Here is a 25,343-nt window from a genome sequence, read left to right as displayed (position 1 = left end):
AGCCACTTCACTTCTCTGTTACCTCATCTGCAAAATGGGAATTAAGTTTGTGAGCCCCACCTGGGACTGCCTGATCATCTCTTATCTACCCCAGAGCTTATGACGGCGTATGGCAGCGTGGCTCAGTGGAAAGAGCACGGGCTTTGGAGGCAGAGGTCATGGGTTCGAATCCCGGCTCGGCCACTTGTCAGCTGTGTGACTTTGGGCAAGTCACTTCACTTCTCGGTGCCTCAGTTCCCTCATCTGTAAAATGGGGATTAAGACTGTGAGCCCCACGTGGGCCAACCCGATTCCCCTGTGTCTACCCCAGCGCTTAGAACAGTGCTCGGCACATAGTAAGCGCTTAACAAATACCAACATTATTATTATTATTAAGCGCTTCACAAATATTCATTCATTCAATAGTATGTACTGAGCGCTTACTATGTGCAGAGCACTGGACTAAGCGCTTGGACTGCACAAATCGGTAACAGATAGAGACAGTCCCGGCCCTTTGACGGGCTCACCATCATTATTATTATTATGGGGGAGGGGAGACAGACATCAAAACAAGTCAACAGGCATCAATATAGAGTTATAGATAGGTGCGTATATAGATAAGCGCTGCGCCCTTGGGTGGAGGGGTCCCCCCGCCCCCCCCCCGCCCCCCGAAGGGCGGGAAACAGCCAAGTGGCTTCTCAAAACCCTCCCCCGCCCCCCGCCGGTCACCCCACCGCCCGCCCAAGGGAGCGAGACGAAGCCGCTTAGTCAAATCCTCAGAAACCACAGGCCTGGGGGCGGCGGGAGCCAGGGAGACTCGTGTGAACTGGAGAGTGGGGCGGGGGGCTGGAGGGTGACCCACGTGACCCACCCCCGCCCCCCTCTTTCCTTTGGGCAAGTCACTTCGCTTCTCTGTGCCTCGGTTCCCTCATCTGTGAAAGACTGAACCCCACGTGGGACAACCGGATCACCTTGTATCCCCTCCAGCGCTTAGAACAGTGCTTGATAATAATAATGTTGGTATCTGTTAAGCGCTTACTATGTGCCGAGCACTGTTCTAAGCGCTGGGGTAGACATAGGGGAATCAGGTCGTCCCACGTGGGGCTCACAGTCTTAATCCCCATTTTACAGATGAGGGAACTGAGGCACCGAGAAGTTAAGTGACTTGCCCACAGTCACACAGCCGACAAGTGGCAGAGCTGGGATTCGAACTCATGAGCCCTGACTCCAAAGCCCGTGCTCTTGATGCCATCGTTATTGTTATTAGGATTTCCTTCCCCTCTCCTCCCCCTCCCACTCCGGACTCTGCGGCGGGACCATCCCGCAGCTGTTGCTGGGGTGGAGCAAACAACGGAGCGGAACGGTGGGGTGGAACCAGGCCTTCCTGCCTCAGTTTCCCTGCCCCCGGCCCTAGGAACTTCCCCACCCATCCCCCGGGGGGGGGGGGGCTGGATTCCCAGGTTACCGGTGGGTCGCGGCCGGAACCCGGACCGACGGGGGGCGGCGGTGGGGGGCGGGGAGGGAAGAGGGGAGCTTCTGAGAAACAACCCTGGCGTCCCAGCAGCCCGACCCGGGCTGTGGCTTCACAGCTCACTCACTCCGGCCGCCCACGTAGCGGCTGGGGCCCCTGGGGGAGGGTGGGGAGGGGTTGGAGAAGGAGTGGGGTGACTTTGGGGAGGGGGTGGAGAGGGGGGTTAGGGTTAGGAGAAGGGCGCAGTAATGATAATGTTGATATTTGTTAAGCGCTTACCGCCAAGCACCGCTCCAAGCGTTGGGGTGGATAACGAGGTAATCGGCTTGTCCCCCCCCCGTGGGGCTCACAGTCTTCATCCCCATTTGACAGATGAGGTAACTGAGGCCCAGAGACGTGAAGTGACTTGCCCAAGGTCACGCAGCTGTCAAGCGGCGGAGCCGGGATCTCTGACTCCCAAGCCCGGGCTCTTCCCACTAAGCCACGCTGCTTCTCTAGGAAAACGGGGAGGGGGCTCCGCGGGATAATAATAATAATTAATAATGTCGGTATGCGTCAAGCGCTTACTATGTGCCAAGCACTGTTCCAAGCGCTGGGGTAGACGCAAGGTAGTCAGGTTGTCCCGCGTGAGGCTCCCAGTCTTCATCCCCAATTTACAGATGAGGGAACTGAGGCCCAGAGGAGTGAAGTGACTTGCCCGAGGTCACACAGCTGACAAGCGGCGGAGGCGGGATTAGAACCCATGACCTCTGACTCCCAAGCCCGGGCTCGTGCCACTGAGCCACGCCGCTTCTGGCTCTCCCGCTGACCGTCGCTCAGCCGGGCCGTCCCCGGTGGGGGGGAGGGGGGGGCGTTGACCCACCGGCGTATAAATAGCGCCCACCCCTCATCTCTGCCAGGTCTGGGGATCGGGAAGTGAAACCGAGTTCTGTCACACCCTGGAGCCCCCCGAGACCCCCAAGACCCCGCCCCGGGCCCCGCGTGGCCCGTAATAATAATAATAATAATAATAATTCCGAGCTTGGTTAAGCGCTCACTGTGGGTCAGGCGCCGTACCAAACGCTGCGGTGGATACCAGCAAATCGGGTCGGACGCAGTCCCTGTCCCACGTGGGGCTCCCCTCCTTAATCCCCATTTTACAGAGGAGGAAACTAAGGCGAGAGAAATGAAGTGACTGGCCCGAGGTCACCCAGCAGACGAGGGAGGGATTGGAACCCACGACCTCCTGACTCCCAGGCCCGGGCTCTAACCACGAGACCATGCTGCTTCCCTCTCCCCTCCCCACGCTTCGACGCCTCCCCGGTCTTTCCGTCCTGGGAGCTCAAAGCGCTCTGGAGGGGGGTGGGCGGGGAGAGCGGCGGTAAAGGCGGGGGTAAAACTATCCTTCCGCGGCCCCAGCCCTACTACGCCGCTTTCCACCGCCCCTCCCCAGAACCGCGACGAGACAGAGAAGCAGCACGGCGTAGCGGCTGGAACCCGGGCCTGGGCGTCAGAAGGTCGTGGGTTCTAATCCCGACTCTTCCCCTTGCCTGCTGTGTGACCTTGGGCGAGTCCCTTCACTTCCTCTGCGCCTCCGTTCCCTCCTCTGTAAAAAGGGGGATTAAAAAAAAAAATGCGAGCCCCACCTGGGACAATCCGGTTACCCTGTATCTACCCCAGCGCTTAGAACAGTGCTCCGCACACAGTAAGCGCTTTAGCGGCGTGGCTCAGTGGAAAGAGCCTGGGCTTCGGAGTCAGAGGTGGTGAGTTCGACTCCCGGCTCTGCCACTCGTCAGCTGGGTGACCGTGGGCGAGTCACTTCACTTCTCTGGGCCTCAGTTCCCTCATCTGGAAAATGGGGATTAACCGTGAGCCTCACGTGGGACGACCCGATGACCCTGTCTCTCCCCCAGCGCTTAGAACAGGGCTCTGCACATAGTAAGCGCTTAACAAATACCAACAGTATTATTATTAACAAATACCATAACTATTACTTCATGAGAAGCAGCGTGGCTATGTGGATAGAGCACGGGCCTGGAAGTCCGAGGGTCCTGGGTTCTAATCCCGCCTCCGCCAAGCCACATGGCTGCCGTGTGACCTCGGGCAAGTCAGTTCACTTCTCCGGGCCTCCGTTCCCTCATCTGTAAAATGGGGATTAAGAGTGTGAGCCCCATGTGGGACGGGGAGTGTGTCCAATGTGACTAACCTGCATCCACCCCAGCGCTTAGAACAGTGCTTGACACATAGTAAGCGCTTAACCGGTACCGCAATTATTGTTCTTATTACTTCATTCCATCGCATTTATGGAGCGCTTACTATGTGCAGAGCACTGGACTAAGCGCTTGGAATGGGCAGTTCGGCACTTCCCCGGGCCTCGGTTCCCTCCTCTGTAAAATGGGGATTAAGACCGTGAGCCCCACGGGGGCTCTCAACTCGACTCAGTTTGGTGTCAGAGAAGCAGCGTGGCTCAGTGGCAAGAGCCTGGGCTTGGGACTCAGAGGTCACGGGTTCGACTCCCGGCTCTGCCACTTGGCAGCTGTGTGCCGGTGGGCGAGTCGCTTAACTTCTCTGGGCCTCAGTTCCCTCATCTGTAAAATGGGGATGAAGACTGTGAGCCCCACGTGGGACAACCTGATTCCCCTGTGTTTACCCCAGCGCTTAGAACAGTGCTCTGCACATAGTAAGCGCTTAACAAATACCAGCATTATTATTATTATTATTATTCTCTGTGCCTCAGTTCCCTCAGGTGGAAAATGGGGATGAAGACTGTGAGCCTCACGTGCGGCAACCTGCTGACCCTGTAGCCCCTCCCCAGCGTTTAGAACAGTGCTCGGCCCATAGTGAGCGCTTAATTAAATGCCAACATTATTACTGTATCCGGCACAGCGCTCGGCAGAGAGTACAGCGCTTCCCAGATCGCGTCCCCGGCAGTGGGGCGGCTCAGGCGGGCCCGGCGTTCCCCGCCTGGGCCACTGGGCGGCGCTGTCAGCGCGGGCCGAGCGGCGGCGGCGGGAACCGGCAGGTGCGAGGCGCCCGTCCAGGTTGGCATAGGTTGGCACGACCCGCCCTGGTGCCAACCGACCCCCTCCGCTAGCTGCCCGGTCCGGGCCTTCGGGGTCCCCGGCCCCCCGGTGTGCCCGGCCCCTCCCCGGGCCCTGGCCGCCGGCCGCACACGCCCGGGCCACGACGCCACGTGTCCGACCGCACCGCACGCTCCGGGCTGGTTGCTCAGCTTTTTATTGCTTTTTTCCTCCCGGGAGGGTGACCCCCTTCGCCCTTCCCTCCTCCGGGCCGCCGGCAGGGTGGCTCGGCCCGGAGCCGGGCTCCCCCTGCCGGGCCCTGCCGCTCCCCGGCTGGCACGGTGCCCTCCGCTGCCAGGGCTCACTGGGCATCGCGCCCAGTTCCGGGAGGCTGCCATCGCCCCTGCCCTGCCTCCAGGCTCCCCCCGGCCTTCTCCTCCGCAGCTGCTCCCCCCGCCGCCCCCAGCTCTCTGAGGTCGCCCTCCTCGCCCCGGTGCCCCCCGGCCCAGCGGAAGCCGAGGAGGCGGGTGCCCCGCCGCGGCTTGCGGGCCTTCCAGCGGCAGAGGCGGATGGCACCGAGGCTGGCCCGGAGCAGGGCGCTGTGGCCGAAGACGAGGAGGTAGAAGGCGTCGCCCACGAGGTCCCCGGAGGGGTCGGCCCGCTGGAGCGCCAGCATCGGGGTGTAGGCGGGCTCGGTCTGCGTCCGGAAGGGCGGGCGTGGGGCACAGATGAATGACTCTCAGGGCGTGCTGCGGGGCGGGCAGAGTCTACTCGGTCTCTCTCCCCTCGCCGCCCTCCAGGAGGCCTCTGCCAGTCCAGACGACGGGCACCCACCTCCCCCTCGCCTCCCCCCCACCCGGGGGTTGCCCTTTCCCAACAATCCCCCCGGCCTGGGCTGCCCCTGCCTCCCTCCCACCGCGTCCTCTTCTCCAAACCGTGTCCCTCTCTTTCCCAGCCCAAAGTCCTCCGCCCCTAGGAAGCCTTTCCAGATTACCCCTCCCCCCTTAGCGCTCACTAAGTGCCAAGCACTGTACTAAACTCTGGGGTGAATCGGGCTGGACACCAGTCCCCGTCCCTCAGGGGGCTGACGGTCTCGATCCCCGTATCGCAGGTGAGGTGAACGAAGGCCCAGAGAAGCGAAGTGACTTGCCCAAGGTCCCTCAGCGGACATATGGCGGAGTCGGGATTAGAACTCAGGACCGTGTTCTATCCACCGGGCCGTGCTGCTTCCCCTTTGCGGCCAATGTTCACGCCAGGTGTAGGGGTCGGGGGCTGTGGAGTGTGTGGGGGTGGGTGGGTGATGTCCCCGATCCCTGGACATGAGCACTCAATAGTTGTGGGTCTGACGCTCTGGGTCTCCTTTTTGTGTGTGTTTCAGGACTGGCAGCCTCTAGTGGGCAGGGACGGTGCCTTGGTGCCTCCGTTTCTCCCCCTGGCCCTCAGCCCAGGTTTCAACCCCGTGGCGGCTCATGACAGGTCGGGCAGACTCTGCCAGGGCATCGGGCACCGAGGCCCGTGGACCCTAAGAGGCTCTGGAGAGGGAGGGGCGGAGGGGGCTGGTGGGGTGGGGATTGAAGAGTTTAGCTGGGTATTAGAGGGGGGCCGTCAAGCCAGGCCGGGGTGGGCTGTGCCAGGGGAAGCCACGGGGGGAAGGGGGCAGTCTCCCACCGGGCAGAAGGCGGATGGCGCCCACAGGATGGCTTCACCCACCTCGGCCACCTCTTCGGGGGTCTGCGCCAGGCTGGAGAAGAGAGCTCGGGAGTTGGGCAGGTAGATGCGGGTGAAGACGTCTGCCGTCTCCGGGTCCGCGCCCCTGCAGTCGGGCCCGTCCGGCCTCGGCGTACGGCTTCCCCTCGAACTCCGACCCCACGGGCCCCGGCTCCACCGGGGTCAGGCTGAGCGAGGGCCCGTGGGCGGGTGGCTCTCTCAGACCCCCGAGTCCACCCCTTGGCCCTCTCGCCTTCTTCCCGCGGCCACAGAGCAGGGAGCTCGGGTGCCTGGGGCCTGTGCCCCAGCCTGAACCCAAGCCCCCTTGCCGCTCCTCTCCTGGGGGCTGGTGGCAGGAGGGGAGGGGAATGGGGATTCTGTGCCCCCTGGGGTGGGGGCGGAAGGGGCATCGCTTACGAGATGTTGAATCTTAGCGCCTGCACCAGCAAACTTTCACAGAAACCCTCCACGGCGAATTTGGACGCCGCATAGATGTCGTTGGACGTGATACCTGCGTGGCGAAGGAACCCATGGGCTCTGAGACCTGCCCCCTGCCACCCCCGGCCCTCCGCCAGGACCCAGCGGGCCCTCTGTATCTCTCAGCAGGAGCATCCCCGTCCCCCCTTTCTTTGCCCTGGTGACAGCTCCTCCCCAGAGCCAGCTGCAGAGTGAAGGAGCCATGACTCCATCTCTCATGCAGACATCCCTGGGAAGCCAAGGGCGCCCCAGGAAAAGGAGGATCCAGCCTCTGCCCGCCCTCCCGGACCTTCCCAGGTGTGCCCAGCTCCCGTCCCACACACTCTTACCCCTTACCACCTCCGATACCTGGTTTCTAACCCTCCACGACCCCCAGCGCCATAGCCTGGACACAGGAGGTTCCCCCGTCACTCCCGCCATGTGCCCACCCACCCCCCATCCCGCACCCTGCAGGCCCAGAACGCTGCTGATGACCGCGATGTGCCCTCGGCGCCGCTCCTTCGTGGAGGGGGAGCAGCGCCTGGCACCAGCCGCACCAGCCCGAAGAAGTCGGTGTCCGTGACGTGCTGCGTCTCTGCCGGCGCCAGGCTCTCCGGGGGCCCGATGAGTCCCACGCCCGCGTTGCTGACTGAGATAATGCGGGGATCCGGGGCGGGGAGGATGATTCTCTCCCCTCCCTCGCAGAGACCGAAAGGGGTCCCAAGAGGTCGCGGGGCCTTTCCCCAAGCGCCACCCCCCGCGACCCCTCCGTGTCTCCCAAAAGGAACATCCCCATCCCCCATTTCTTTGTGCTGGTGACAGCCCCTCCCCAGAGTCAGCCGCATGGCGGAGGAACCACGACTCCATCTCTCATGGAGATGACCCCCGGAAAGCCAAGGGGGCTCCAGGGGAGAGGAGGATCCGGCCTCTCCAAGGGGGGCTCCCCAGGACTCACCAGACCCCATCCCCTAGAATTTTCTTCCTCGCTCCCACCCTAGGGCGCTGGACTTCCCGATGTCCCTGGCCGGTGGCCCACAGCCCACTCCTCCCCAGGTCCACCCTCCCCGCTCCGCGGGTCTTAGCCAGCACATCCACGCCGGGCGCGGGGAGCTGGCGCAGGTAGCGGGCGACGGAGTCCTCGTCACACCCGTCCAGCTCCCCCATCTCCAGGGTCCGCCCCAGCGCCGCCCCGGCCGCCTTCTCCGGGGCCCCACGCCTCCCCGGGTCTCGCGTGGTGGCCGGCACTGCGGCCAGGGTGGGGATGGGGCAGGATATCGGGGGTCACCGTGTCCGCCCCCAAACCCCGTTCCTCTCCCCCCCGGCCGAGGATGTCCCTCTGGCCTCCCTTCCGCCCCTCACCTTTGAAGCGGCCCCGAGGATCCGTGGCCAGTCTCACAGCCAGCGCCAGCCCGACGCCCGAGGAGCAGCCCGTGACGAGGACGCTTCTGGGGGCCATGGCGAGGTGGGCACCAGAGGCTCATCTCCCCGGGCCCCTAATAAAAGGTGGCCCCTCCCCCAGCACTAAGCTTCTTCGGGATAAGCCTGCAAGCCTCAGACCACTGAGCCCCCAGCACCTAGTACACCGGGCCCCAGGCCCTGGCACAAAAATTCTCCTCCCAAGGAGATCTGGGTGGGCCTTGGGGTCGGGGGAGAGGAGCCGGAGGGTGGGGATTGGGGGGCAGTTTGAGTGTGGGAGCCTCCTTCAAAACAATGGGAAGTCCTTTCGCTACCTCCGCTCCAGGGCCTACTTCACTCTGCTGCCCTGATCACTTCTCTACCAAAACATTCAGTCCGTGTTTCCCCACTCAATAATAATAATAATGTTGGTATTTGTTAAGCGCTTACTGTGTGCAGAGCACTGTTCTAAGCGCTGGGGTAGGTACAGGGGTAATCAGATTGTCCCACCTGAGGCTCATAGTCTTAATCCCCATTTTACAGATGAGGGAACTGAGGCACAGAGAAGTGAAGTGACTTGCCCACAGCCAGCTGACAAGTGGCAGAACCGGGATTCAAACCCATGATCTCTGATTTCCAAGCCCAGGCTCTTTCCACTGAGCCACGCTGCTTCTTAAGAACCTCCAAAGGTTGCCCATCCACCTCTGCATCAAACAGAAAAACCTTACCGTCGGCTTGAAAGCATTTGGTCACCCTGCCCCCTCTTACCGTACCTCTCTGATTTCTCACTAGAACCCAGCCCTCACACTCTGCATCTCTAATGCCAACCTACTCACTGCACCTCGATCTCATCTACCTTGCCTCCGACCTCTTGCCCACATCCTGCCTCTGGTCTGGAACTCCCTTCGTCTTCCTATCCCACAGCTGGCATAAGATCCCCACTTTGGAAGCCTTACTAAAAGCACATCTCTAAGCCTTCCTTCCTTCTTCACCCACTCCCTTCGGTGTTATCCGTGCGCCTGGATTTCTACTCTGTACTCACCCTCCCTCAGCCCCACACCACTTATGTACATATCTGTAATTTATTTATACTAGCGTCTCCCCCTCTAGACTGTAAGCGCGTTGTGGGCAGGGAACGTGTCTACCAATTCTGTTACAGTCTACTCTTCCAAGAGCACGGTAAATCAATACTTTGTCTTCTGCACCCAATCAGTACAAAGAATCGGTTGATTTCTTTTGGGTCACCCCTTTCCTCTGATCCTGTTTTATCCCCTCTTCTGGACTGAGAGTTCATTGTGACCAGAGAACGTGCTTACCGAGTCTCTTGTGTCGTATACTCCTAAGCGCTTAGTACGGAAATTGGCTTTAAATTATTACTGTATTCGTTATGTACCTACTGTGTGTGAAGTTCCGTTCTAAGAGCTGGGGTAGATACAAGTTATTAGGCTAGGCGCAGTCCCTGTACCACATGGGGCTCACAGTCCGAGTAGCAAAGACAACAGGTGTTGGATCTCAAGTTTGCAGATGAACGAATCGAGGCACGGAGAAGTGAAGTGACTCGCCCTAGGTCACATGGTGGAGTCAGCATTAGAACCCAGGTCCTCTAACTCCCGGGCCCATGCTCTTTCCGCTAAGCCACGCTGCTCCTCTGCCCATTGATAGTAATTGTCAAGAAGCAGTATTACTTAGTGGTTAGAGCACAGGCTTGGGAGTCAGAAGGACCTGCAATCTAATCTGCTGTTTGTCCTTAGGAAAGTCACTTCGCTTCTCGGGGCCTCAGTTACCTCATCTGTAAAATGGGATTAAGACTGTGAGCCCCCTGTGGGTCATGGACTGTTTCCAACCTCATTACCTTGTACGTACCCAAGCGCTTAGAACAGTGGCTGACACATAGCAAGTGCCCAACACCATTTAAAAAAAAAAAACAACAAAAAACCAAACACTGTGTGGAAAGCACTGAGGTAAATCCAGTATAAACAGCTCAGTCCCAGTCCTTGTTCCACTTGGGGCTCTTAACCTAAGGGGGTGGTGGAGGGAACAAGTATCACTTCATTCAACCATATTTATTAAGCACTTACGAGATGCAGATGTGCACTGTCCAGATGAGGAAATGGAAACGTTCAGGCCACACAGCACCAAGTGACAGAGCTGGGGTTAGAACTCAGGTGTCCCAGCTCCCAGCTCTGTGCTCTTTCCCCTCAGGAACAGCCCCTCCCTTCTCTTCTCTGGGAGGAACAGTTTCATTTCCTCTCCTTTCCCCTAGTGCTGCCCCAGCCCAAGATACAACCAGTGAGTATCACAAAATAACCTTTATTGTCAGTGGTAGAAAACCCATTAACTGGCCTTTGAATCTGTACAGGATGGAGTGGGAGAGGAGGAGGAGGAGGAGGGGGTTTCTAGCTCCCCGCTCTCTCCAAACCCCGCTCCAGGACCCCCGAGTGCTGGATGGGTAGGGGGAGAAGGGGACCAGCCCCCTCTCCCTTGGGGAAGAGCAGAGGGAAAGGCAACAAACCCGTGACCCCCCGATAAGAGTCGTGGGAGGACCGAGCTATAGCTGGGTCAGGTGTCCTTCCCCCTCCAGCTTGGTTGGGGGCTTCCTGGGGCCTGGGCAGGGGCTGGTCCCTAAAAGAGCCCACTGCCAGGTCCTGCTTGCCCCCTGAACCACTCAGCTCCTCCCCCCAAGAGCCCTCCCTCGCCCAAACACACCCAGACAAGAGTTCAGGCCTGGGAAGAGGTGGGGGCCAGACTGGGGCAGGTAGGGGAGAGAGGAGAAAGCTGGAGGCCCGGAGGAGGGTTAAACATTTGTGAAAGGATCCAAAGTGCATCAAATGCCCCCTACCTCCTGCCTGGCCCCCGGGCAACAGGGCGGGCAGCGGGCAGAGTCGGGCCCAGCTTCCGGTCCCTGTGGGGAACAGAGGGAGGCAGGGGGCAGAGTGTGTCTGTGTATGTGTGCACCTGCGAGGGCAGGTGTATGTGTGTGCGTGCGCCGGGCGGATGGGGCGGGGAGCCCTGGCGCCCGGCCCCCACCTCACAGAGTCACGCGGGTGGCACAGTGGCGCAGTGGGCAGGGCAGGATACCCCGGTTGAGCTGGTGGAATTCCACGAGCTGCAGGAGGTCAGTGAAACGGGTCTGCCCGTCGTCCATGCTGTAGAACAGGCGGCCGTCCTCTTCACTCTGCGGGCATGGGAAGGGAGTTCGGGCGAGTCGGAGGAGGGGTCAGGCTGGGACCCTCACTCAGTCCCGACCCGTTTCTGTGCACCTGGCGCAGGCTCCTTCTCCGAACCAGCCTCAGGGGACCCCGGGGGTCACTGACCTAAAGTGGCGCCTTCTGCCACATCGTGATGGTGCTGGCGGTGGAGAGGGTCTCTGGGGGACCCACTGGGAAACCCATTTAGCTTCGGGGTGGGGAGAGTTGGAAGCAGTTGGGGGGGGGGTGGGAGGGGTCGTTTGGAGAAGGGGCAGTTGGGTGGGGGTGTCAATCGGGAAGGGAGCAACTGAGAAGCAGGGGGAATGTCAGAGAGAACGGGTAGGGATCAGGGAGGGACTGGGGGTCGACGGAGGGAGAGGCTGGGGGCAAGGGGCGATGTGGGAGGAAGCAGCTGGGGGCGACGTCGGAGGGAGGGTTGGGGGGGGGCGGAGAGAGCCGCTGGGCTGGACTTACGGGCAAGATGAGATAGTGTTTGACCTTCTGCAGGTGGCACAGGGACAGCACGTAGCCCTTGGGATTACGCTGGCTCTCCCGCACCAGAAACACGCTAGCAGGACACGGACAGGCACGTGGGTCACGGACAATCACACGGGACACAGATAGACACGCGGGACATGGATCCACAAGGATCATCAGGCACTCAGGTCACTGACAGTCACATGGGACACGGATAGGCATGCGGGACACGGATAGGCCCGCGGGACACCCAGGAGACCCTTTCCCAACGCCAGCCCGCCGGAGCCCTTCCAGCCCCACCTCCAGTCTTCCCAGCGCCACCCCCGCAGCCCACCCCAACGTCCCCCATCTAGCCTGACCCCGCACCACCCCAGACAACGCCCCAAAGCTCTTACCCGTCCACCAGGCCCTGCTGCCAGATGAGCCGCTGCGTGTCCTCACGGGAGAGGCGCCCGTGGAACCAGGGCTGAGTGCGATGGAGGGCTGCGGGCGAAGGCGGATGGAAAATGAGGGTCGTGGCCCCAAGAGATGAGTTTCCCCCCGTGCCCCCCACGGCACATCCTCTCTCTGCCACTGCCCCCCTGCCTGGGACTCACCCGCACTGAGCGTGGTGCCCGGGCAGGGAGTGGGCAGACTGTAGCGATGAGTTGTCTTCTTCTGCAGGGGAAAGAAGGGATGGGGGCTCAGTGGTCCCCTGAGGGACCCAAGAAACTGGGCTCCCAGGGAGAGTGCGGTTCGGGGGAGATCTGGGCAGGAGGAAATGAAAAGCACTGCATATGCAAAGGAGATGCAAGATACCCTAGAAATGGACCCTGGTGAGTGACCTTGACCATCCCCCCCCCACCTCTTCCTGCCCTCCCCCTCCCCTCGCTCACTGGTATTTATTGAGCGCTTACTATGTGCAGAGCATTGTATTAAACACTTGAGAGAGTACCACAGAATTAGCAGACAAGTACCGATAACAAGCTCCGTGACACCTCCCTCGCTCCCCACTCCTCTTCCCCTCAATCAGTGGCGTTTTTTGAGTGCTTACTGTTTGCAGAGCACTGTATCAAGCACTTAGGAGAGTATTATATAACTTGTTCACCCATCTCCTCCCGGCTCTCTCTTCCCTTAGTCAATCGATTGTATTTATTGAGCACTTACTGTGTGCAGAGCTCTGTACTAAGCACTTGGGAGAGGACAGTGTAACTCGTACCCCCGCCTCTGCCCCCCACCCCGCTCTTCCTTGCCCCTCCCGCCACCCTCTGCCCCCTACCCCGCCCCCCGCCCTCACCCTCCAGGCCTGAGCCTCCTCCAGAGCGGCGCTCAGCGCCTCCGGTGGGTTCTTGATGACGCGGCCCGCACAGCCGGAGAAGTCCATGGCGACCAGCGTGTTGTCGGAGACGCTCCTCTGGGGGGGTCAGGTGGGGGTGGCGGTGGGCGAGGGCAACCCCGATCCCCATCCCCTCCCCAGAACCAAATCTGAACCCAGGGCCCTGGGGTCCCCCAGCCCTTCTGCTTCCCCTAGTTGGGATCTAAGGTTGGGATCCAGGCATCCAGGGCCCCGGCAGCCTGGGCGGAGGGGCGAGGGAGACCACGGCCCCCACGGAGCCGGACCGGACTCCCAACCTTACTGCCCACCAGTGTCCGACGACGCCGGTCAGGGCTGAAGAGATCCCTCATGGTGACCGGCCCTTCGCCGTCAAAATGCAAAACGGGCATCTCTGGGACCAAGTGCCAGGTTGTGCCAAGGCAGAAATAGACAGAGAGACGGGTGATGCGGGAGTGGGGGGTTGAGGGGAAGCCGGCCCTCGAGGCAGGGCAGGAGCCGAGGTCACTCACCAGGGGGGTGGGGCCGAACCAGGCGAGTTGGCTGTGGCGGGACTGGACCTGCTGGTAATTCTTGTAGAGCTGGACGCCATACTATGGGGGCGGGGCAAGGCAGGGTGGAGGGAGGTCAGCTAGGTCAGCCCAGCCACCCCCTTCCCCCACCCCCAGGCTCCCGCCTCCCGATCCCAGCCCCCCAAAAGCTCTAGGCCCCGGTCCCGTGATTGCCAGTGCAGGGGGTTGAGGGGTTCAGGGTGTGATTGGAGAGGATCAAACGAGTGTCTACAGCTGCCAAAGCTGGATCCAGGGCTGGGCATTCCCAAAGGGAGGTTTAGCAGTGCAGAAGGATAGATGGAGGTTAGCCTGCGGGAAAGGACAGTTCTGGAGCGCAGGAACCCGAGCAGCTTCTTTCCTGTCAGTGTCGGGCAGACGCACCGGGCTGGCATAGGGAAGGGACCAGTGCAGGGTAGGTGGTGGACTGGGGTGAGATCCGGGCTAGGGGGCTGGGCGACCGGAAGACCCCCTACTCCTTCCCCCCGCAGGCAGGCCCTGACCTTCCGGGCAATCGCCTGTCCGGCCTTCTCTGCCCCGCCCACGGTGCCCGCTGTGCCCAGTACCTTGAAGAGACGGAAAGCTGCCACCCAGCAACTGCGGCTCTGCTCATCTTCACTGCAGAACACCCACAGTCCCTTGTGCCCGCCACGCAGCTTGTTGGGCTATGGAGACCAAGAGTGTGCACCAGGGGAGGGAGGCCAAACCCTCCCCTGAGCCGTGATCCCCCATATCCCTTGGCTCTGTGTGTGTCTGTCAATTTCCCTACCTCCTCCAGGAGGCCTTCCCGGACTGAGCCCCCCTTTACCTCCCCATCGCCCCCGCCCTGCCCCACAGCACTCGTGTGGATTTGTACATATTTTTCTATTTATTTCTTTAATGAAGGGCATATATCTATAATTCTATTTATATTGATGCTATCGATGCCTGTCTACTTGTTTTGTTTTGTTGTCTGTCTCCCCCTTTCTAGACTGTGAGCCCGTTGTTGGGTAGGGATCGTCTCTACGTGTTGCCGAATTGTACTTTCCAAGCGCTTAGTCCAGTGCTCTGCACACAGTAAGCGCTCAAAAAATACGATTGAGTGAATTTCTGAGGGAACCCTTCAACCCCGGCATGGTGTAATAGAAAGATCACAGGCCTAGGAGTCAGGGGACCTAAATTCTAATCCGGGCTCCGCCCTTGCCTGCTGTACGACCTGAGGCAAGTCGCTGAACTTCCCTGTGCCTCAGTTTCCTCATCTGTAAAACGGAGATGAAAAACCTGCTCTCCCTCCTACTCAGACTGTGAGTTCCAAATGAGCCGGGGATTATGGCCAACCCGATGGTATCTACTCCGGAGCTTAGCACGTAGCGAACACAACAAAATACCACTATTATAATCATTATTATCTGCAGAGACCCTTCCTCTGGCCCTCTACTGTAAGGGGGAGGGGGGAGGTGTTGGGGTCTAGAAGATCAGAGGGCTTGATGGAGCGAAGCGGGGAGGGGGAAGGGGTATCTCTCCTCACCTTGAGGCAGAAGCCAAAATCCGTGGGGGTCCCGTAGAGCTTCCGGCCCTGCGTCACCACATACACGTTGGTCTCGTTCACGTCGGCCAGGTACTGCAGGTGCCGGGGGTCCTGGGTGGAGAGAACGGAGGGGCCGGGGGAGGTGGGGACCATTGGCCGGGGTCGGGGGGGCTTTACTGTCTAACTCCTGGCCGAGCCGGGGGAGTCTCCTGGGACCAGGGAAAGGGAAGCGGGGACTGGGAGAAGGAAATGGAGAAAGGGGAGCCGGAGCAGGGAGAAGCAGCACGGCCCAGGGGCAAGAGCACAGGCTTGGGAGTCAAGGACGTGGGTTCTAACCCCGGCTCTTCCACTTGTCTGCTATGTGACCTAGGGCAAGTCACTTCACTTCTCTGTGCCTCAGTTACCTCATCTGTAAAATGGGAATTAAGAGCGAGAGCCCCATGGGGGACAGGGACCGTGGCCAACCTGATTACCTTGTACCTACCCCAGCACTTAGGACAGTGCTTGGCATTTAGTAAGTGCTTAATACCATTATTATTATTATAGGTCCTGGTGTTTTAGGGACCACTGCAGGGGCGAGGGAGGTTACTGACCTTAGAGGTGCCCTTGGTGGAGAAGTAGAGGCCCGAGCGGCGCAGGAAAAAGTAGGAACGTTTCCAGAGTTTGCGGCCTGCCTCCCGCAGCTGCAGGAAACCCTGGATCTCCGGGCAGCTGCCCACGTTCAGAAAGTTCTGCCGACGGGTGGGAGGATCAGGGAAGGGAAGGGAGGCTGGGGACTTGGGGAGGGAGAGGTCTGGGAGGGAATGTGTCTGTTTATTATTATAGTTTACACTTCCAAGCGATTAGTACAGTGCTCTGCACACAGTAAGCACTCAATAAATACGAATGAATGAATGAATGAGGGCATGGGAGTGATGGGGTGGCGAAGCAACGTGACGTAGTGGATAGAGCACGGGCCTGGGAATCAGAAGGACCTGGGTTCTAAGTCCGGCTCTGCCACTTGTCTGCTCTGGGACCCTGGGCAAGTCACTTCACTTCTCTGTGCCTCAGTTACCTCATCTGTAAAATGGGGATGAAGACTGTGAGCCCCACGTGGGGCAACCTGATTACCTTGTATCTTCCCCAGTGCTTAGAACAGTGCTTGGCATGTAGTAGGAGCTTAACAAATACCATAATTATTATTATTCTCTGTGCCTCAGTACCCTCTTCTGTAAAATGGGGATGAAGACTGTGAGCTCTATATGGGACAGGGACAGTGTCCGACTCGGTTACTTTGTATCTACCCCAGCACTTAGTACAGTGCCTGGCAAATAATAATAATAATGTCGGTATTTGTTAAGCGCTTACTATGTGCCGAGCACTGTTCTAAGCGCTGGGGTAGACACAGGGGAATCAGGTTGTCCCACGTGGGGCTCACAGTCTTAATCCCCATTTTACAGAGGAGGTAACTGAGGCACAGAGAAGTTAAGTGACTTGCCCATAGTCACACAGCTGACAAGTGGCAGAGCTGGGATTTGAACCCATGACCTCTGACTCCAAAGCCCATGCTCTTTCCACTGAGCCACGCTGCTTCTCCCAATAGTAAGCGCTTAACAAATACCACACTTATTATTGTGGTATTTACTTCCTGCATAATAACTTCCTGCAGAGGGCTGGAGTGGGAGGCAAAATGGACCGGTCCTGCCCAGGAGCAGAAATCTGGGGAGATGGAGGATTCAGAATGGGGAGGGGGTGACTGGGGTCGGGGGGGGTGGTCCCTCACCTGTATGAGCTCCTCATGGGACATGCCCTTGTTGGCATCCAGGCAACTGGAGACCATGGCCTCGGGGAAGAGGGAGTGCTGAGAGGGGAGAGGAGGAAGGCGGGTGGGTTAAGGGGGTGGGTGGGAGGCTGGCAGGAGCCTCCTGTCCCTCTTCCACCAGCCCCCTCACCCCCACTCACAGGCGAGCACTTGAAGAGCTCGTACTTGGCGAAGTTCTTGCGGAAGACGTAGCGGCTGTCCCCGCCCACGGGCCAAGCCGCCTGCACCTCCACCACCGACTCGTGATCCTCCAGACCCCGCTCTGCGGGCCCAGCGGCCAAGGGGCACAGAATAATCAAAGGCCAGAAACAAGGGGTAGGCATGAGCCGCACGTATACCAATATGCTTCCCCACCCACCTCCTCTGGCCCATGGGACCGGCCTCCCTCACCCGCTGCCCGGGCCCCCTTACCCAGTGCCAGGTGCGGGTGGCACTCCACCAGGCCCCAGCTCTCGTCGTTCAAAGCGTGTGCCCGCTGCACCAGCATCTCAGAGACGCGCCGGGCGGTGGTCCCCGCTGCCACCTCCACTGAGCGGCATGACCCGTCCTCGCCGTACACCTTCACCACCTGCCGTGGGCACCGGAGAACTCAGGGGTCTCCCCGGTCCCACTCTGGGACCACCTCCCACTGTATCCGGGACCCACCTCACGCCATGGGACCCCTGTGCCCCGTGCGCTCCCGGGTCCGGTCTCACCCCACCCCACGGGCCCCGCAAACCTGGGCCGGCCCCATCCCGGGGAGCCCTCCATGCCTGGGGCTTAGCTTTCCCTGTGGGTCCCCCCACATCTGGGATCATCCCTCCCATTGGTGCCCACAAAGATGGGCCGGATCCACTCCTACCCTTCCTCCAATACTCAAGTCGGCCCACCGTCGGCTGGTGGCACGGCCCCCGCCACTCCCTGACCCTCTGCCTCCCGCCAACCTCCCGGTCCCCCGGCAGCAACTCACGTGGGGGCCGCTGGCATCGTAGGAGAGGAGCCCCCGCCCCCCCGATGAGCTGGCCAGGATGGGGGAGTGGGCAGGGGGGTTGCACAGCTCGGGGAAGGGATTGGGGATGGACGGCAGAGATGAGGCTCGGAGCTCCTCCTCCTTTGACTTCCTGGAGGGGTTGGGGAGGAGAAGAGGTCACTAGCAGTCATGTGGAGGGAGGGAAGGAAGGAAGGACTTCCGCTTCTGGACAACCCACCCAACCCCCAGACCGAGACCCCCCAGCCCCTCCCCACCGAGCCCGGTACCTGCCACACTGAATGAAGAGGGGCTGGGATCTCTTCAACTCCCCAGGCACAGGGGGAGATCTTGGTGGGGGTCCCAGAGAGAGACCCTTCTCCAGTTCATCCGGGGGGCTGGCATGCTGGGTTAGGGATATGGCCAACTCCATGACATTATCTATAAAAGGAACAGGGGAAAAGAAGCAAAGGGGGCTAGACCCCCCTCCCCCAGGAGCCTTCAAAACAGAACACAGGGCCCTCCAGCCCCACCCCCTTAACAGCCACCCCTGGTTAGTCTAGGGACCGGATGGCCAGCGGTCACCGGGCACAGGAAGGAAGAGCCCGGGAGCCTGGCAGAGCCTGGGGGGTGCGATGGGCACTAGCCGTTGGGATCTGCCGGGCTGCTGGCCAGGGCCTGTTGTGGCGACGCCTGTGACGCGCACAGAGGGAGATGGTGTTGTCCGTGACTCAGGTCTGGGGGCCGCGGGGGGGAGGAGGAGCAGGTGAATCGAGGCAGGTGAGACAAGACAGGTGAGACGAGGTGGCAGGCCTCAGGGAAGTGGGAGTGGGGCAGGGGCATCGGAGCTCTAATGCCCGAGCCGCTTCAAGACCAAGGAGCGGAAGGGATGGTGCCCAAGGACCCTTGTGTCTCGCCATTCCTATCTAGGCGTCCCTCTTGGTATCGTCAACCCCCCCCCCCCCGTCTTCTGGGTGGCAGCCGGTACTGATGTCTGGCATCACCCACCGCCCCCTCTGCCACCCCCACCTTGCCCGCCTGGCAGACCAACAGAACTCCCTGCCCCGGGGGCCATCGGGGACCGGCAGGTCCGGTCCTGTCCTACCGGAGTGTCACCCGCGGGCACCCAGCGCGGGGAGACAACGCAAGGAAGAAGGAATGGAAAGTGAGGGTTTGGGGGGCAGGGGCGAGGGCTAAGGTCGGTCACCCCTTTCCTTTGACGCCCGGGACATGGGGGAAAGGGGAGAGAGTGGGTCACGGGGGCACGCATTCTGCCGCCTCTTGGAGGAGGAGACAGGGAAGAGGGAAAACACAGGTGAGTCAGAGATGGGCAGGGCCCTGGGACTCAAACTTGACTCACCCTAACTACTTCCTGCCTCTGTAAACACAAACAAGGCCCGTGGCCCGTAGAGTTGGGAGCCCCCAGCCCCGGTTGGAAGACAAGCTGGAGGTCCAGGGGCCAAGTCCCCTCCCTCCCCCGTCCCTGGGTGACAGGCAGGTGACTTGTCGAATATCAACTCCCTCCAGCCTTTTCAGCACCCCGGGTCTCCCTGGAAGCCCCATTCCAGGTGAGTGGCCGACCTGCCGGGCTTTTCCCGCCTCTCCTCGCCCCAGCACCTGGGTCCCTTGTCCCCCATCCCCTGGACGGTCCCGGGAAAGGGCCCGGTCGGGAGCTGGAACCCACCTGGGTTGGAGTTCGTCTCCCCCTCTGCTCCCAGATTCTCCATCCTGTCCGCTCGCTGCCCTGGAGCTGCTCTGCTCGCCCGTCCACCCGCCCGGCTCTGGCTCTGGCTCTGGCTCTGCCCCGCCCAGCCCGACCCAACCCTCCCCGGGAACCCGGCTCCGGCCTGGGGCGCCCCCCGCCCCCTCCCCCCTAGAGCGTCCCACACAGGGCGGGGTGGGGGGGGAGGGGGCTTTTCCAAACTCACTCACCCAGTCCAGCAGGGAAATGAGGTCAGATAACAGGAGCTGACAGATAGAGGCAGGGAGGCAGGTACAGGGGAGGAGAGTGACTCTCCCCCTCACCCCCTTCAAATCCACCAAACCATCACTCTTCCCCCCCTTCATTCATTCAATCGTTTTTATTGAGCGCCCGCTGGGTGCAGAGCGCTGTACTAAGAGCTTGAAAAGTACATTTCAGCAACAGACAATCCCAGCCCACAAGGGGCTCGCAGTGTAGAAAGGGGGAGACGGGCATCAAAAAGAAGTAAACAGTTCAAACCCCTACTGAAGGCTCACCTCCTCCAAGGGGCCTTCCCAGGCTAAGTCCCCTTTTCCGCAGCTCCCCCTCCCTTCCCCATCACCTCGATTCGCTCCCTTTGCACTTCCCCCTCATCCCACAACACTTATATATATAATAATAATGTTGGTATTTGTTAAGCGCTTACTGTGTGCCGAGCACTGTTCTAAACGCTGGGGTAGATACAAGGTAATCGGGTTGTCCCACGTGGGGCTCACAGTCTCCAACCCCATTTTAGAGATGAGGTCACTGAGGCACAGAGAAGTGAAGTGATTTGCCCAAGGTCACACAGCTGACAAGTGCAGAGCCGGGATTAGAACCCATGACCTCTGACTCCCAAGCCCGGGCTCTTTCCACCAAGTCACGCTACTTCTCTAAGTATATATGTATATCTATCATTCTATTTATTTATATCGATGCCAGTTTACTTGTTTTAATGACTGTCTCCCTCTCTCTAGACTGTAAGCCCATTGTGGGCAAGGATTGTCTCTTTGGGGAAGCAGCGTGGCTCAGTGGGCTTCGGAGTCAGAGGTCATGGGTTCGACTCCCGGCTCTGCCACTTGTCAGCTGTGTGACTGCGGGCGAGTCGCTTAACTTCTCTGGGCCTCAGTTACCTCCTCTGTAAAATGGGGATTGACTGTGAGCCTCACGTGGGATGACCTGATGACCCTGTATCTTCCCCAGCGCTTAGAACAGTGCTCTGCACATAGTAAGCACTTAACAAATACCAACATTATTATTTGTTGCTGTATTGGACTTTTCAAGCACTTAGTACAGTGCTCTGCACACAATAAACATTCAATAAATATGAATGAATGACAGAAACCCACCAACTGACATCCCAGCTCTATGAAGCGGCTCTCTTAACACCCCCCCCACTTCCCCTCTTCCTTGTCTTCCAGCCTGACCCTCCATTCGGTAGGTAATCAATAAATATCCCGGCTATTACCACCACCACCACCTGCTAAAGGGGATCCAGCTGTACTTACTTCTCAGTGAATCTTATTTTTTTTGAGCGCTCACTATATACTCCTCATCTAGGGATCAGTTCCAGTCACTAGCCCCAACCTCACCCTCTGACCTCCCCCCACCCCCTCCCCGAGGTCCGCTGTCTTGGCTGTAGGCCGAGAAGGCAGGGGCAGAAACAGAAGTACCAGGATAATAATAATAGTGATGGTATTTGTTTAATTCTTATGCTGTGCCAAGCACTGTTTTAAGCAGTGGGGTAGATAACAAGGTAATCAGGTTGTCCCACGTGGGGCTCACAGTCTTAATTCCCATTTTACAGGTGAGGTAACTGAGGCACAGAGAAGTTAAATGACTTGCCCAAAGTCACACAGCAGATAAGTGGCAGAGTCGGGATTAGAACCCACATCCTCTGACTCCCACCAATGGGTAGGGGTCCTTTGCAGCAGTGGTTCTGGGTACAGAAGCGTGGCTCAGTGGAAAGAAGCCCGGGCTTGGGAGTCAGAGGTCATGGATTCAAATCCCAGCTCTGCCACTCGTCAGCGGTGTGACTGTGGGTGAGTCACTTCACTTCTCTGTGCCTCAGTTACCTCATCTGTAAAACAGGGATTAAGACTGTGAGCCTCACGTGGGACAACCTGATGACCCTGTATCTACCCCAGCGCTTAGAAAAGTAGTCTGCACATAGTAAGCGCTTAACAAATACCAACATTATTATTACAGTCCCCTCCCTCCACCCAGAGCCTGCAAGGACCAGTCCGGGAGGGTCTCCTGGAGGCGGTGGAGGGGGTGATATTGGATCTGCCCTCCTGGCCCCTCTCCCTTTGCTTGTGTTTCCTCAGCTCCTGGCACAGGCCCCAGTCCCCTGGAGCGGAAAAACTCAAGAAGTTGCGGGAGGCAGAGAAGTTGCCGAGTCAGAGCCGAGACAGCGCCAGAAAGACACCGAAGGGTCCCCAGAGACGGGGGGCGGGGGGTCGAGACGAGAGCAGGAGCGAGGCCGGGCGGAGGGCTGCGCCCTCCCGTCTGAGACCTTAGGTCTGGATCGGGGCCTTTGCACAACTCAACCGAGACCTTCTCCAGACGGAGCCAGGCCTGCCCGGGGGCACTGGTGGGAGAGGGCTACGTGTCCCCCGTGGGGAAGGAAGGGCAGGGCTGGCTTCTGTGCAATAGAGCAATTCCAGAGAAGCAGCGTTCCTTAGTGGGAAGAGCACAGGCTTGGGAATCAGAGGACATGGGTTCTAATCCCAGCTCCACCACTTGTCTGCTGTGTGACCTTGGGCAAGTCACTTAACTTCTCTGTACCTCAGTTACCTCCTCTGTAAAATGGGGATTAAGGCCGTGAGCCCCTCGTGGGACAACTTGATTACCTTGTTTCTTTCCCAGCACTTAGAACAGTGCTTGGCAGGTAGTAAGCACTTAACAAATATCATAATTATTATTTTTCTGTGCCTCAGTTACCTCATCTGTAAAATGGGGATTAAAACTATGAGCCCAAAGTGGGATAACCTGATTACCTTAAATCTCTCCTAGGACTTAGAAGAGTACTTGGCACATAGTAAGCGCTTAACAAATACCACAATTATTAGTTTTCTGTGTCTCAGTTACCTAAAATGACGACTTACGACTGTAAGCCTCACGTGGGACAACCTGATTGCCTTGTATCTACCCCAAACAGTGCTTGGCACATCGTAAATGCTTAATAAATAAGATAATTATTATTTTTACAAATGAGATGCAAAAATGATGCAGATGTTCGCCCACCCCCGCCAAATCAACAGGCCGTCTACCCCCCACCCTCCCTTAGCTAAGGGTCTGGCTGTCTCATTTTGGGCTCATATGAGCTGGTTGAGTCTGAGTTTTCCCCTGGGGGGTGGAGGGGCTAACCTGGGATGGGAGAGGACCCCTATCTGGCCCCAAGGAGCGAAGCCCCTCCTCATCCCAAGAGGAGGAACCTGGGGACAAGAGGGTCTTTTAAAGTTTAATTTAGAAACTATGCAGCGGTCGCCCTGCTGACCTCCCGGTTTAATCATTCACGGGGCTGTTTGTCCTGAGGTAGACGGGGAGAGGGAGAGAGAGGGTGGGGGTTCCTGGCAATCAACCGGGTCGAGGGTCTGCAAGGGTGGGGACAGAGTCCAGGCGGGCCGGTCTGAGATCCAGACAGGCTGGGGAAGTGGTCACTGCCTAGGTGAGGCTCCCGAAGTTGGAAGCAATTGGAACTGGAGTCCTCCAAGTCCGGTCATGCAGCTGTCTCAATAATAATAATAATAATAATGGTATTTGTTAAGCGCTTACTTTGTGCCAGGCACTGTACTAAGCCCTGGGGTGGATAAAAGCAAATGGGGTTGAACACAGTCCCTGTTCCACGTGGGGCTCACAGTCTCAATCCCCAATTTACAGATGAGGGAACTGAGGCCCAGAGAAGTGAAGTGACTTACCCAAGGTCACCCAGCAGATGTGGCGGAGCCGGGCTTCCACTAGGGGGGCTGATCGGCTACACACACACACACACACACACTTTTCTCCCCATTAGAGACAAGAAGCGGTTTGGGACCTCATCCCAATTCTGGAGAAACTGAGGCACAAGACGGGAGTACTTATCCAAAGAGGGAGTAGGGGGCCGGCAGAGGCAGAGAGAGAGATCCGGCTGCCCTGCACCCTACCATTTCCAGTTCTTCGTCCCGACAGAAGGACCCAGGCATCCGGGCTGACAGAGCCCAGTTCTTTCTGCCCTGCAGGGAGCCGGGGGGCGTTTTTCTTTTTCTGGGGTTCCCAGCTCTTGTCAGCCGGGAATGGTTTTCCAGATCAGGAAGCCCTGGTCCCCCTCCACTTTCCCAGGGAGGCAAGTGGGCAGAGGGGAGCAGGGTCCCAACTTCCTTGGGACCCTCAGCTTCTCCCCTCAACACTCTGGGGTTTCCCGGGGGAGGGGGCCAGCTGGTCATCTGCCTCTCTGGTATCCCCACTGTTCATTCATTCATTCAATAGTATTTATTGAGCGCTTACTATGTGCAGAGCACTGGACTAAGTGTTTGGAATGTACAATTCGGCAACAGAGACAATCCCTGCCCATTGACAGGCTTCCAGTCTAATCGGGGGAGACAGACGGACAAAAATAAGACAACATAATCACGATAAATAGAATCAAGGGGGTGTACACCTCATTGAGTCGGGAGGGGTGGGGAAGCGAGAGGGCTCTCCCGGGGAGAAGCAGGGAATCGGCCCTGTCCCTACTCCTCCTGCCCCTCTCGGCGGGCACGGTAGGCAATAAGGCTGGATCTTTCTCCCCGGACTCCGGGAAAAGCAAGGCGGGCCAAGTGCCGGGAGAGGAGGGGGGAAGGAAAAGGGAAGGGGAGAAGAGAGGGGAGGGGGTGGCAGGAAGCCTCAGAGGAGGATAAAGTTAAGAGGGAAGAGAGAAAGAGAGGGAGAAAGGAGAGAGAAAGGGGGGAGAAAGGAGAGAGAGACAGCAAGAAAGAAGGGAGAAAGGAGAAAGAGGGAAAAAGGAGAGCAGGGGAGAAGGGGGGGAGAAAGGAGAGAGAAAGAGAGGGAGAAAGAAAGGGACAAACAGTGGGAAAGGAGAGAGGGATAAAGGAGAGAAAGAAAGCGAGAAAGGAGACAGAGGAAGGAGAGAAAGAAAGCGAGAAAGGAGACAGAGGAAGGTGAGAAAGAAAGCGAGAGAGGAGTGAGAGACGGAGGGAGAAAGAGGAGAGAGGGAGAAAGGAGAGAGAAAAAGGGAGAAAGGAGAGAGAAAGAGGGAGAAAGGCGAGAGAGGGAGAAAGGAGAAAGAAGGAAAGAGGGAAAAAAGAGAGGGAGGGAGAGAGAGAGAGAAGAAAGAGGAGGAGAGAGAGGAAAGAGAAAAAGCGAGAAAGAGAAGAGCGGGGATCTCCCCGGTGCGTCCGGGCTCCGGCCCCCTGGCCGCAGCGCTTACCTGAGCCGGCGGGGCGGCGGGCGGGCCTCCAGAGGAGCCGCCTGCCTTATCTGTCCAACCGCCGACCCGAGCCTCGCATCCCGGGGCTGGAGGGTGGGGGGCACACGGGACACCAAGCTACCTGGGCAACCTGCCAGCCCCGCCGCCGGACGGCCAGGAGAAGGGTTCCGGCCCCCCAGCTGACCCTCTGTCCGGGAGGGGCAGCAGGGACTTTGGACTTGGGGAGGGGGACGGACGCCCCTGGACACCTGAGTTCTCTGGGCAGCAGAAGGAGGCCCAGCAGGTGTGGGCAAGGCCGGTGCCCGGCAGAATCTAAAGAGGGTCCCGGTCTGGACGGACACGGGCCGGGGGGCGTCCACACCTCGGGACGACAAAGGGTCCGGGGAGGGGAGGGGCAACGGGGGAGAGGGAGAAGGGCTGATCTGCCCTC

General features: G+C 59.2%; 1 protein-coding gene and 1 long non-coding RNA gene across 5 annotated transcripts; one reads left to right on the top strand and one right to left on the bottom strand.

Moving 5' to 3' along the window:
* Positions 1 to 4,803: 4,803 nt before the first annotated feature.
* LOC114815169 lies at positions 4,804 to 8,130 on the top strand. 2 transcript variants are annotated; one of them, XR_005660551.1, is made up of 4 exons: positions 4,804 to 5,068; positions 5,828 to 5,925; positions 6,603 to 6,930; positions 7,087 to 8,130. It is a non-coding gene; the product is annotated as an uncharacterized LOC114815169 (long non-coding RNA). The 2 variants fall into 2 exon arrangements; XR_005660550.1 differs by having other exon boundaries at positions 6,603 to 8,130.
* Positions 8,131 to 10,297: 2,167 nt separating this feature from the next.
* GRB7 (growth factor receptor bound protein 7) lies at positions 10,298 to 25,015 on the bottom strand. Of its 3 annotated transcripts, XM_029075907.2 has the most exons (16): positions 24,914 to 25,015; positions 19,719 to 19,754; positions 18,077 to 18,227; positions 17,790 to 17,940; positions 17,252 to 17,408; positions 16,981 to 17,102; positions 16,802 to 16,879; positions 15,633 to 15,770; positions 15,040 to 15,150; positions 14,099 to 14,197; positions 13,497 to 13,577; positions 12,949 to 13,065; positions 12,269 to 12,329; positions 12,068 to 12,155; positions 11,670 to 11,763; positions 10,298 to 11,182 (listed from the first exon to the last, which is right to left on the bottom strand). In XM_029075907.2, exons 3-16 carry the CDS (start codon positions 18,217 to 18,219, stop codon positions 11,036 to 11,038), a joined length of 1,587 nt encoding a protein of 528 aa, XP_028931740.1. In that variant the 5' UTR covers positions 18,220 to 18,227; positions 19,719 to 19,754; positions 24,914 to 25,015; the 3' UTR covers positions 10,298 to 11,035. The 3 variants fall into 3 exon arrangements, with proteins under 3 accessions (XP_028931740.1, XP_028931739.1, XP_028931743.1); XM_029075906.2 differs by lacking the exons at positions 19,719 to 19,754; positions 24,914 to 25,015 and adding an exon at positions 19,471 to 19,572; XM_029075910.2 differs by lacking the exons at positions 12,949 to 13,065; positions 19,719 to 19,754; positions 24,914 to 25,015 and adding an exon at positions 19,471 to 19,572.
* Positions 25,016 to 25,343: the final 328 nt, after the last annotated feature.

This window comes from Ornithorhynchus anatinus, chromosome 11 (genome assembly GCF_004115215.2).
Source record: "Ornithorhynchus anatinus isolate Pmale09 chromosome 11, mOrnAna1.pri.v4, whole genome shotgun sequence".
Taxonomy (NCBI): domain Eukaryota; kingdom Metazoa; phylum Chordata; class Mammalia; order Monotremata; family Ornithorhynchidae; genus Ornithorhynchus; species Ornithorhynchus anatinus.
The sequence above is the reverse complement of the archived record's forward strand: the minus strand, read 5'-3'. Positions and strand labels throughout refer to the sequence as shown.